This window comes from Dysidea avara, chromosome 3 (assembly GCF_963678975.1).
Source record: "Dysidea avara chromosome 3, odDysAvar1.4, whole genome shotgun sequence".
NCBI lineage: Eukaryota > Metazoa > Porifera > Demospongiae > Dictyoceratida > Dysideidae > Dysidea > Dysidea avara.
This window is the reverse complement of record NC_089274.1, coordinates 6,929,274-6,943,366: the sequence shown is the minus strand read 5'-3', so window position 1 is coordinate 6,943,366 and position 14,093 is coordinate 6,929,274. Positions and strand designations below refer to the sequence as shown.

Below are 14,093 nucleotides of genomic sequence, written 5' to 3'. Positions count from 1 at the left end.
AGTAGTCTACCATGACAGTGACATAGCTACTGAACTAATGATGATGGTGCACTGTAATTAATTTGACCCCCTTACTTTAAGACATAATGTATAGCTAATATTAATATTATTGCTGCTGCACAAACTTTTTGAGGGAGTGATGAAGCATGTCTCCATAAACATGGTACTGGTGATCTGCACTGCTACTGGTATACTACTGTGCGTTCTATTAGAATGCCGGATTGCCTATCTATTTAATGCACATCAATCCCGCCAAACGTTTGATTGCCGTTTAGTTAAATTACACAGAAAGATATGTCAGACACTCACAGCAGGAGAGTGGTGTATGATGTTGCTGTGATTGGTGCTGGAGTGATTGGCAGTGCGGCAGCTTACCACATTATCAAGAAAGGAGTCAAAGTTGTCCTGATTGAGCAGGTATTGCTAGCTGTAATTCGGTAACTGCAAATAGGTATATTAAGTGAGCTAGGCTTACATAATTATCAGTACTAGTATTAATACCCTCACTGGGTTTAGCTGTACGTATAGTTGTTAAAAAGGGTGGGGCCTCACTATTAAAGTGACTGGTTACAACTGGGCGTACCAACACTGCACTAGCTACATGACATGAACTGGAAATTCTTTATAGACTTCAGCCTGGATTATTCTAGAGGCCAAATCAGGCATATCGCGTAGTAGTTTTGTCTTTGGACGGCACTCATAAAGGCAGGCTTCTACCTGATACTTCTATAGATTAACATTTTCAATTTCCAGCATGGCCATCATTATTATTTTATCCCTTGCCGGTTTCCCATTACCACCTGAAATCAAATTTTAGGTAGCTGCACCAAATTTGGTTATTTGATTATAGATCACATGAATGCACTATTTCTTGATAGAGGGAGGCACAGAATGACTGAGTAATAAAGTTTATAAATGTATTAGCTGTGTATATAACATAGCAGAGGGGTAAAGGGTTGGAGTCCTTCCACTCTTGTTCAGGGAGCACCTTTCAAGATCGAAATACTCTAATAGAGCAGTCATGTACTCAAATAGTAAGAGTCAAGTGGATAATTAATTATAATCAATAATCACATCCCACCCGCATCAGTTCTTGTTACACTAGGTGATGGGAAACAAGCAATATAATAATGATGGCCTAATGTTGTAAGTAGCTACATTTGTGGAACTATAATGAAATCATTTTCTTCCAGTGTTGGGCAAGTTACTTTGTAAAAGTAACTAGTTACATATTACATATTACTTGCAACTGAACTATTTAGTTACAGTTACATATTACCCATAAAATAAAGTAACTGTAATAATATTACATATTATATTACTTTGTGTCCACAGCCTTAGGCTGTTACATGTGAAACTACCACCTTATCACGTGACATGATTGCGTTGTTGGACAATGTGCAAATCGTAAGAAGCTAGTGAATAAGCTTCGTTCAGTAGGCCTCGTTACTTCGTTGTGGTTAGGCATTACTCAGAGGATTACTAACGAGATTAGTAATTTCGTTACTTGTAGTAATAATATTACGTAATATTAGACTCGTTACAGTAACTATATTACTTATGTAACGCGTTACATTTGTAAGTAAAGTAACTTGCGTTATATTACCTGTTTTCATAGCGTATTTCGTTATATTACTTTGTTAGCACAAAAGTAATAATATTACTTAACGCGTTACATAAGTAACGCGTTACTCCCAACACTGAGTACATCAAAATCTTCCATCAAGAAATGTCTAGACAATGCTCCTTTGCCAGATTATTGGCTTCTAGAAAAAAATTTCTAGCAAGAGATTGTAAGGAGTGGAACACTAATTAGGTTAAGTACTTATTATTGTATCTTATAATTTTGTTTTTGTATTTTTTCCTTTCCTTGTGATGTCCACATTGCTTCCATTCGTGGTCCTATTTGTGCTTACAGTTTTGTTGTTCTTGTTTTGTTGTACATATTCATGATGGTTTTTCTGTGTGTGTGTGCTGCAAAAAATTATTATTAAACTATTCAAAGCAGGATGAACAAAATTTAATAAATTAAGCAGATTCTTGATTGCAGAAAGCTGTTATTGGCCCAGCACTGTTATCTCAATTGTCTCATAGTAATTAGCGATGTTAAGGCAGTCAAATTCAGCCAGCAACTCAACTTTATTCTGTTTCCTGTCTCGGGCAGCCTGAATATGCTAAGCAGAGTCAAGAGGGAAAGTTAACTCCAGCAGGGAGATATGGGTTCTAGGAATAGTATATCACAATGTCTGGACGGTAAGAAGTTATTAGCAGATCAGTTGGAATGCCAGTTGTTTTTGGGGCATTATCAGCATACACTTTGACAAATGGAGTATCAGCAAAGACTTCACCAAGTGTAGAGGCCAGAATGGAAAGAACTTGATTGTGCCTGTATTGTAAGTATATCATTGCTGGTTTAAAGCAGTAGGGCAGCTGCTTAAAAGTTAAAACACGGGCTGTCGTTGGACGGTTTGAGTCACAACTATTCCAAGTATTGTGCTGTGTAAGTATAAGTCACAACAAACTGGCTAATAGTTATGTGCTAACTTCACTGTTTGTTGGACATGGTTCTGAGGGATACAGGTTTGTTTTAGGGAACCACATATAAACACTTTACCTAAGGATGAACATTTTGTTGGCAATTTTGTATGTACTATATAAGATATGCCTGTATATACATGTGGTAAATGGCAGTAGTGATACATTTGAAAATGTGCAGTTGTTTTGTCAAGCCATTTAGCACACATCTATATATATAAAGCTGTCTGTCTGTCTGTCTGTCTGTCTGTCTGTCTGACGGTCACGCTGCTTACTCACCAGACTTGGCGCGAATCGACATAGTCTGTGCTGATAATGAAGCGCTCATCATCCGCCTACTCTAAGATTGTTATCACGAGTTCATGCGTGCTTCCGTTCGGTCTCTACAGCGCGTAGAAGGCCAAGGTGTAGAGAAAACTTGAGCAACATTCCTTTGAAAACCACAGCACATACTGTTCAAGTGGTAGAACGCCTGACTAGCGTGTAAGAGGTCGTGGGTTCAAATCCACGTGTTGACAGATTTTTTTCTTTCTACTCAGTACATTTTTGTGAACACCTTTTTAAAACACGACTTTTAGCTCATCATATCTTGGCATGCAAAGCACGTATCGAGGCGGGACTTTAGCGAAATTAAACGCCCATCATCTGGCAACTCGAGTGTTGTTGTAGCAAATCAATACGTGCTTTTGTTCGCTCTTTATAGGGCGATGAAGGCACTGGTGTAGGGAAGGATCACTGAAAAGTTGAGCTACATTCCTGTCAAAACCACTGATAAACAACTGTGGCGATTTGTGCACCTCCCTTAACCCCAAGTTATTATAACCAGCCAGGGTTCAATCCCCGCCTAGGTCATAACTTTTTTTTTCACTTATGGGACCTTTTTGATGCACCTTTTTGCTCTATCTGTTCCATGCAAGTCTTCATCTACAAACTCTTATGATCAGTTTTTCAGCACTGGCACTGAATTACCTCACATAATAGGGACTCTTATAGCACTTTTGGGACAGGGCAGACAAATTGCCAACATATTTGTCCATCTGTGTGTTGGTCCAGTGTGTTGTATTAGAGTAGGTAAAAGCTTCTTTCACCAGTATCCAGAATATCTACATCTTTGTTTTAAGCACATAGGTGTGCACTGACATGAAAAACTGTTTGTTCAGACTTACCTCAATACTGCTGTAGTAATAGGCAGCTTGCATTATTGAACAAATACTACTGTGCATCTGAAAAATGATAATACTGGAACCATGCAGATCCATAGTTTACACCGAGGAACTGCATCTGACCTGGCACAACTGTTTCACTATCCTGCTTACATGCTTTCACTCTAAAGATTCATACATTACCTTATTGGTCAATTACACTGCAGGTGTTTCAAAACTGGGTTTTTGTATGGCAAGAGGTATATGTGTCACTGCAACATCAGGACTGAAAGTGCATAGGACAAGTTCTGAACTTTTGCTTGCCATGCAGTAACTATAACTGCAAATTGTGTTGACTTTAAATTATGCTCAAGTTCATTTCTCTTTGTGACAGTCGGTAAGGTAAACATCAAAATGTAGAAACTGAAACTGTACCGTGTGTACACAACCTGTATGTAATGTAGGGTATACTGTATACAATTGCCTTAGCTCACATGCAGTTTAACTAATTAGCTAGCCTTAATGCATGCTTCGTTATAAATTATTATGTACTGCATAAGGATCATGTACTTTAAAGCACTATCGACATACATGCTACACAGCAAATATAGGACACTAATATTTATGCTTGGTTCCCAATATATTAATTATTGTTGCATTAGTTCTCATGTAAAGCAGCAAAAGTTTCGTTTGTTCTATACAGCACGTTGAAGTCACTGGTAGGGAAGATGCACTGAATAATTAAACTACATTCCTGTCAAAACCACAAACAATAAACTTTAGTGTTTTGCATCATTAATGACATAAGAAAACCTCATGCTCTTTAACAAATGTGACATCACCATGTACCCTACATAGCTACATTAGCAGTGCTGGTGCTTAATGCTTAGTCCCTCTTCGTGGCATTAAAATGTTCAATGTGGAGATGGTCCTGCACATAGGGCAGGTACCAATGCTAGTTCTAAATAAAGCTCATAGTATATACAAACTATGTCATTTTTCTAATTGTAAATTTCTTGTTGTTGTCTCATCACACCTGAGTATCATCAAGACACCTGACAAGTTATTTTTACACAAACACATACCTAACATGCTATGATATCATTTTATATATATCGCTAGTTTGATGTTGGTCACACCAGGGGTAGTTCCCATGGTGGTTCCCGGATCACCAGACACCTCTACAACACTGACTACTACACCAAGATGACAATCGAGGCCTTCCCATTATGGGAACAAGTAGAGAAGGAGTCTGGAATAACTGTGTATAGGTAAATTTGTTAATACTGTAATAAAACATGTGGCATGCCAGTAAATATGTCTTATATCTAGTGTGCTTCTACCCAGGGGCGTACCGAGGAGGGTTTCCAGGGGTTTCAGGAAACCCCTTTGGATTTTACACAGTACTTGAAACATTAAGAAATTGTAACTTCAGGTCTGGATTCTATTATGGAACACGACACATTTTAAACTTTTATCTTAGTTAAATAATAGTTTCTCACATGATAGCAACACTTATCGAATAGTTCTGAATTATGATTTTGGTGAAAAGATCGAGATACTCTAATAAAGCAGTCAGGCAATATAAACTACTCTAATATAACAGTCACCTAGCTGTATTGGAAATCCCTTTTCAAAATTCTTGTGTATGCCCCTGCTTCTACCACTAATTGGATAACAACTTCTAATATTCATTCAGTATAATTTTACCTTGGGCACTTGGACAATTCAGTTATTTGCCATAGTTTCATATATTTCACATATGAAATGCACTAAATAATGTGTTCATATTACTTGCTTTCTTTTTTGGCATAAGCATTGCAAATTGTAATTAAGTGTTTTCTTCAAATCAGCCCCCTCCATTCTGCATATCAACGTCATGATAGGGAAGAGAGACATGAATACCAACAATGGGTTCATGAAATAGAAAATGCCTCATTTACTCATTTTAATTTTCACCACCACTGGTGGAATGGGTGATGCCGCCACTCAGTTTGATAAGAGGTTGGTCAACCTTTTGAGCGTTAAGCATCATCTTTCTTATGGTGTAGTGATAAGATGTACATTAAACTTTTCTTTGTTGAGATCTGCAATTATGTGTATTTGTGGTGCCCAGCCCTGTCCAGCTTCTGAGGCACTGATTGCTGTGTAGGTCACAGAAGCTCATAATTTCTATTTAGAATTTTTTTTTTTTTTGCTTATTATATACTGTTATATCTATTTTTTTTATTTAAAAAACTAATTAATTAAAAGTTTGAAAATTGTCCCATGCTTGGTGATTTTGGTTATGCTTTCAAATTACACTGTAATAATTGGCTGGGACCTATTAATTTATAACTAAGAGGTTTTGCAAGAGTGAATGGTCAATGTGTAGTTGCAGGCTATGTTTAATATTAACCAAACTGTAACACCGACAAGAAGTACTTTCGTATGCAAAAACTGGACACGATTCCAACTAGACTGGTAGCATTAATGTTGTTGAAGCACCAAATGATCAAAATGCTCTAATAGAACAGTCTCATAGCATTTTTCAAAGCTGCTCCCATCCTTTCATCATCTTCAAAATATACTTACCAGCAGAGGATTCATCATCATTGTCAAGCAAGTTGCCATAATCAAACAAGTAATAATAAATTTGGTACACACACACACACAAAATCTGGTAAATGAATGTGACCTGGACAAAACATGACACCCAGATTTAACTCTGATATGGATACTGCATGTGTATGCACTTGCTCACACACTATTATTTACAAATATTTTGTGTGTGTTGTACAGCAAAACTGGACTTGGTCGTTGTGCCCCAAAACACTCAGAGACATTGAGCTCAATTATTGCTAGCATGCACAGGTGTGGTCTACCAATTAGTGTACTGGATTCTAAACAGATGAAACAAAGATGTCCCCACCTTAATTTACCTGACAGTTTTGAGTGTGTTTATGAAGAAGATGCTGGAATATTAGCCGCCAGTAAAGCTGTGACTGCTCTACAGGTAATGTGTGCAATGTTGTCTTTGATTGGCATTAAGCCTACATGTGATGTGCCTTTGAATAGAGGATAGGGAAGTATTATACAGACCCAAGGACTTATTTTTGTGAGGATCACTGTTTAATACCTTGAGCCTTACAATGACAATTTTGAGTGTAAAGGTTTTTATCTGACTAAACTACCTCATTTAATCTCAGTTGAGTAGGAAAAACTATTACAATGTGAAATTTGGCTAAATGATTTAGTTAACAGAACTGTCCTCTAGCACTCTTCTCTGGCTAGCAGAAGCACGGACAGAACAGTCATATATGTATTGTAATGTTTTTAGAATCCTCACCTTATAGCATAACAGATCCACAGTTGTGTGTAGTACTTGTAAGGTGTTTATGTAGACAGATGGCACAAAAGTTTTTGTGCATTCCGTATTTAAATGCCGCACTTGAACAGTGCCACAATCAATTTTAAAATTATGGGCTTAAACATTATTTTCGAATATCAAGTAGTTGTTGAGTATGAATAGTCGCCACATCAATTTCTTGAGCTAAGGTAACAAATGTCATAGAATTTAACCAAGTAGATACGTATACGATAGTTTTATTTTGTTGATCACCCATATTCTTCAATAGATTGTTTGTCAGATCACGCTCAATTATAAATAAGTGTTGCAATGTGTAGTACATTGATTTTTCATTTGTGACTGAGCTTACAAAAATATGTGGGCACATAAAATTTGGCTACTTTTCATGATTTATAACTTTTTATGCAATCATACTATATATGGCTGCACAATCTTCTGCCATTATTTAACATTTAATTGACTGTTTAATACACCTTGCAGAATGCAGATATTCTATCCTGGTCCTGAGATATCATCTGTTATGTGATAGGATGCAGTTTGTGCCCACATGCCCTGTTTTCGCAGGCCCAGTCACATTTAATTATTTACTCTATGATTTCTTTTGGTAGAATGTGTTCATCAAGAATGGAGGGAAACTACTTGACTGTCATCCAATAACTGAAATTGTTCCAGGTGATGTTGTTGTGCTAAAAAGCAGTAGCAAACAAGACATTAGAGCAAAGAATATTGTTGTCACCGTTGGTAAGTAAGCATTCCCTACTGGTGCTGTAGTCTGAAATACACAATGTGGACAAGTGTGTGCTCTATTAAAGTGATGGCATGAACACATACCACTAGGAAGACTAAAGTCTGTTGTAACATGGATCTAAAGAATTACACTGAAACCTCTCTAATCTGACACCTCTGTAATCCAGAATACCTCTATAATCTGACATCGTTTAATTTGTATACCAAAAAGTCTTTTTCTATGGAATACTACCTCAATAATTTGACGTCCTTGCTAATCCAACACAATTTTCTTATCCCAATGAGCGTCGGATTATAGAGGTTTCACTGTATATAAATACTTTTGTAACAATTGTGATTTTCTGTATTAATATTTAAATGTTTATTTCTATTAGGTCCATGGGCTAAGAAGGTACTGAAGCCACTTGGGTTGGATCTTCCACTGAGAACTGTTAGGAAGGAACACTTGTACTGGAAGATCACTCCATTACCTGATAATGATGGGAGAGGGTTTGAAGTGGTTATCTTTGCAGATGATGATGTATCTGAAGGTTGCTACATCACACCAGAATTTGAATATCCTGGTTTAGTAAAGGTATGCACTGCTTTCATTTAGTATATGTTTGTATGTATTGTCTTTGCTTTTGTTCCGATCAGTGTTGTAAGTGGGTCAGGTCATCTGGATTATCCAGGTCTTGTGGGTCTTATTTTTGTCCAGGTCAAGTGGGCCTCATCTGTATGATCCAGAGTAGCGCTGAAACGATTATTCGGTTATTTGACTATTTGGTCGGCAAGACACTATTCGATTCGTTAACACACTATTTGAATAATCGTTAGCACTTTGTACACTGTATTTAGATGGAAAAGCCAGCCTTGAAACTTAAGATCGTGAATGAAGTGATGTATCTACGTATGCTGTAAAAATTCTATTTTAGAAATAGTTTAGGCTTAACCTTGCTCCCTAACAAAAGGTTTCAGTACTTATTCAATAGAAGTATAAGCTTAAAGAATAATCGAATATTCGGTCATTTTGTTCACAACTATTCGAATAGTAGAAATTGCTATTCATTTCAGCACTAATCCAGAGATCATAAATTAACAAGCTCAATAGTATTGATGGAAATTCAGTTGAACATACTCAAGAATCTTATGTGGAGCCATATAGGATGTGTTTGCTGTGTGTATAGGAATATGCAGAACCACACCCACTTTTGCATGCTACTCTCAGTGAGCATGCATGGCATCACTATAGTCTGGCATCAAGTGAGCCTACTTATGGGAATACACGTAGACTTACATCCACATCCACTTATTAACTGTTGATTATGCATTTTGGTAGCTTCAGTTCACATCCGTGTCTGATATGGGTCCCACCAGATTACTATTCGAGTTATTGGGTCCACCAGGTCAGCAGTACTGACCCCTGGTTCCAATGTTCTGTATACTTACCAATTGCTTTGTGAATTATCTATGTCATTGTTCTGTATTGTGAAGTTTCTGGGATGTTTGTGTTATCATGTAGTGGACTAATTTCAAGGAGAACACATGCTAGCTAAGCCAAGCCATGTTTGACTTGGTAATAATTGCAACCATTATACACAGGACTAAAGACTAGGGGAGAGTCTCAAGTAAAGTGACTTCCTATCAGTGACCAGTTTAATCTTATTTGATGTTTTGCTGCAATTCTAACTGCTGCTATCCTGAAACCGGCTGTTTTCATGAAATAATTACACACACACACACACACACACACACACACACACACACACACACGCACACGCACACGCACACACACACATACACACACACACACACACACACACACACACATAAAATGGCAAATTTACACAACTACTTCCTTATTGGACTTTATTATGAATGCATACCCAAGTTTGCTGTGTATATTTGCCTTCAAATGTAAAGAAGGTGTTATGCATGCACAGGTAAACTATAACACTGATGATGGAGGCATTGAGGTTGACCCCGATGCCAGAGATGCTGATACTACTAACCAGAAAGGAGTAGAAGAGACAAAGAAGTTCATCACACAATATCTTCTAGGGATCAGTACTGCACCCAGTATAGTGGAGCCATGTATACTTACGGTCAGTGGTAGTTACTGGGAGGATAAGGGTGGGATGATACATGGTAGAATTAGAGTCTCACAAAAAAAACCGATATACTTTGATAATGAGGATACTGCTTTATTTGTATAGCAGTACATACACAAGGTGCAGCATGTTTGCATGTAGATAAGCTTCTCCTGTATTTCTACCTTAGGTTGTAGCTATGTTGTATTAGAGTGATTGAGTATGTATCTTTGTCGTAAGTATATGAAGGCAAATAATTAGTTGTTTCATGGGCCTGGATTAGAAGGCCCCCATATTTTCAAAAGTAGCGATCAGGCTATAATAACTCTTAGCACAAGCCTCGTATTATTTGTTTTTCCAATCCATGTAACTAAGTACCCTATGCATATCATGTGCCAACACCATTGAATTGTAAATGAGTTTTGTAATATGAGTAAATGGAATAGAATCTTGCTCAATCCATTAAGATTTATAATTAAGTAAATGCAAGTGAATGGAGCATTATACAGAAGAAATGAAAAGCTAGTTTATGCTTTACAAATCATATTTATCCTTGTTCAAAAATCAGTTATATTTAAAATTAATATTGTATAGTTACTACCAACACTGTTCACACTTGCCTTTCACTTCATCTTTTATTCTCTACAACAGGACTTAGGACCACCCAAAAATCTAAGCAGCTATTTCAAGTGAAATAAGTAACACCTACATTAGCTATTACTATAAATCCTTCATTGTAGCTACTTTGGCTGGTTCAAAATGTGTCTGGAAATAATTATATAGTTGCATGACATGATATATGCAATGGTTTTTGTAACGTCAGTTTTAATAAACCAACAAGGTTTCCCCTATTAGTCACCTGGATCGCACCAACAGAAACCAGCTATTATATGTGACCCATTGATACCATACAAACCTCCAATTGGAGCACACTACTGTACGTACCCCTATAACTATCTGTATATTAGCTGTTTATATATGTGTGTATGTACTTGTAGCATGCAGAACTTTCAAGGTCAGAGGAGGTTGGTCATGTGTCATAGCCCTGTGACGTACTACTTACTACGTGTGATTACACGATAAAACATGGCGGCTGAAATTAACATCATTATTATGCCAGTCCTTTGTCACATTCTCGAAAAGTTTGCATAATCATTTGTTTCTTGGTTATAAAAGTCACACAACGTGTTGGGCAGCGACTCTGGGAACTGTTATTAGTTCATGCGTTAGAATACTTTTTATCGATACTGAGATGTTGGGGTTGAATGGGTTAATTAACTAATTAAACTTTTCTTTGAGATCACATGAATGATGACGCATGACCAACCTCTTTTGATTTACATTATTAATTTTCCAGCATGGTCAGTGCAGCCATCTGTGAACTAGTAGCTACATATTGTCATACAACAGTCATACATGCTTACATGCAGACAACAAGTCTATACTTTAGGAGCTTTGATTGGTATTCGGTGTTGCATGACAAGTACGTGAGCTCAGTATAGCTATGCTGTTTGATTTTACTTGCAGAAAACTCCTGATAATGATTTTATCATCGATAAACATCCAAAATACAGTAATATCATGATTGGAGTAGGATTTTCTGGTAAGTTTGTCAACTTACTGTGTGTAATACAAATGAGATAACTGCACCTACAGGTCATGGGTTCAAGTTGGCTCCGGTCGTGGGCAAGATACTCTGTGAAATGACAATGAATCTACCCCTATCATATGATATTCTTCCATTCGCCATTAACAGATTCAAACCATCTGACTACTACACACATCAAGGTCACACAATTTAAATTAACACCAAATCGTTGTTACAAAAATAATTCTGAATGGTGGGGGGATTCCCAGTTTTATGCCGATCTCGTGACCACAGTATTGTAGACGTTATAAACAGAACGGGGTGCAGAAGGTGTAATGGATCGCTACTCTGTTAACAGATTAACTCCCAGACAGAAGAGGCAGATTGCTTCGTTGTACGGTAAAGCGCCAAAACCGGTAGGCACATGGGAACCACTACCCAGCCTCACGAAGGCGGAGACCGAACAAGTTTTGAAAGAATATGAACAGAGAATGGAAGAAAACAAAACGGCGATGTCTCAACCGCAAGTACACTCTAACCATCCTGTAGAACGGACAGACTCATCAAATGTACACAATGTGCCACGGCACACCTCAAGTGTATTTTCAAGTAATTTTTCCAATGTCGACTACTCTGATAGCGGACGATATTCTCCCTCCATTCAACGGTCTGGGGTAAGCACTACTAGTGGTCCTAGGAGACCAGTGACTGATTACATCACTAAAGCACAGCCAAGCACTTTACCACCACAACACTACATGCAGGCGCACTCTAGTACACTTCAAACTGGTGCTCCTCCTAACAGATCAGTGTACCAACCTTCGTCAAACGTCAACTGGACCGAACCTCATCAAACTAAGATGACTGGTGTGCGCACCTCACAAGTCCATTCCATGCAGCCACCATCTCAGGCCACTGGCTTTAAGAGATCATCATCACCTAACATTCCAGCCTACACTCAACCAGTGACCTCTCAGTATCCATCAAGTAATTGGAGGGGATCTAGTAACAGATCCATTAGTTCATCAAATGTACAACAGTATTCACAAGTGCATTCCATGCAGCAGCCATCATTTACTACTGACCAAAGAAGGGCGTCGTCACCACATGAAATGAGATCAATTCAACCACCATCTACTGCCTCAAATAGCAACTGGAGTGACAATTATTCTTCTCATCTGATGCCAGCTCAATCAACATCTTCTCATAATAATCAGTCATCAACACATGAAGAACACCAGACCACATCAGATTCACATTGTGTCTCCCAGTTAAGCACTGATCTGACATCTCTTGGTATTACTCTTAAGTTATCTTCCATTGAGGACATGTCTAATGTGGACTATTCGTTGTTAGTTGTTGGTGTTACAGGAAGTGGGAAAAGTTCTACTTGTAACTTTTTTATTGGTGAGAACGTTTTTGAAACTGAAGGTGGTGCCATTGCTGTTACTGCTAAAAGTGATGCACACGTCCAGACTATTTTAGGAAAACGGGTCTTGTTTATTGATACACCTGGGTTTGGGGATGAGTTTGCTTCAGATGAAGTTCGTATGGCAGAACTGGGTAGGGCTATTCTGTTTGCTAAAGATGGTGTCAATGCTATAGTCCTGTGTCTTGATGGGTCCCGTAGATTTGATAGCTCTGTTGCTAACTTGTTAAAAGAATTTGAAGTTCTGGGAGCATTTTGGCCATACACGTTTATACTGTACACCCACTCTGCTGATATGGGACACAATGAAGAAGAACGGAAATGCAAAATCACTGAATGGCTAAACCACCCCAAATGTCCTGAACGTATGAAGTGGCTGTTTAACAAAGTATCCCATCGTACAATGACTGTGGAATCCAAGCACTACAGTATGAGTACAAGCTATTACCAGGACAAGTGTCAGGAGTTGTTACACATGATAGAGGTGATCTCTGCTCATAACCATTACCAACGGTACACCAACCAATTCTTCCAGTGGGCTAAAAAGAAATATGACCATGTGAAACAACAAAAAATTCAGCATGAGAGACAGCTGAAAGAGACACAGAGAAGTTTGTGGCAATATCAGAGCTTTGTGCAGGACATGGAGGGAGACCTCCATCGTAAGGACCAGCAATACACAGATACAATGAGAAGGCAGCAGCAATACATTTATAATCTTGAGAGTCAGCTGAGAAGTTGTCGTGATGATGAGAGGATGAAATATCAGAGGCATGTAGCAGAAGTGCAACAACAGATGGACCAATCCAGACAAGAACACCAACATGTTGTCAGTGACCATTATGCATCAAAAGAAAAAATGTTAGCCAAGTATAATGAAGATTCCAAACAGGTTGCTGAGTTAGAATCACAATCTAAGAAAGAAGCTGTTGATGTTTTCTTAGACGAACTAAGATATGAGCTAATGGTTAGTAATCAGGAGCGACGGGAGCTGAGAGACAAAGTTGTTTACATGGATGCTAGGTTGCAGATGATGCAAGAAGAAAAAGGTCATCAGCATAAACAAGAAAACAGCTCTTCATCAATGAGCGGGATGATGGTGGAGGGAGCTAAAATAATGTTGCCCACGGTTGGCAAGGCAGCAGCAAAATGGTTGTGTTCAATTATGTAATTTTTTTTAAAAGGAGTATAAATTATATAATTATATAATGCAATTATATAATATATGCATCAC

General features: G+C 37.9%; 2 protein-coding genes across 2 annotated transcripts; both read left to right on the top strand.

Annotated features, from left to right (window-relative positions):
- The first annotated feature begins 226 nt into the window (after window positions 1–226).
- LOC136249150 (peroxisomal sarcosine oxidase-like) lies at window positions 227–11,739 on the top strand. The gene is made up of 8 exons (XM_066041098.1): window positions 227–417; window positions 4,800–4,948; window positions 6,459–6,672; window positions 7,635–7,767; window positions 8,148–8,347; window positions 9,696–9,857; window positions 11,370–11,445; window positions 11,499–11,739. Exons 1-8 carry the CDS (start codon window positions 295–297, stop codon window positions 11,642–11,644), a joined length of 1,203 nt encoding a protein of 400 aa, XP_065897170.1. The 5' UTR covers window positions 227–294; the 3' UTR covers window positions 11,645–11,739.
- Window positions 11,691–14,084, top strand: LOC136249146 (uncharacterized). The gene has a single exon (XM_066041089.1). It carries the CDS (start codon window positions 11,766–11,768, stop codon window positions 14,028–14,030), a length of 2,265 nt encoding a protein of 754 aa, XP_065897161.1. The 5' UTR covers window positions 11,691–11,765; the 3' UTR covers window positions 14,031–14,084.
- Window positions 14,085–14,093: the final 9 nt, after the last annotated feature.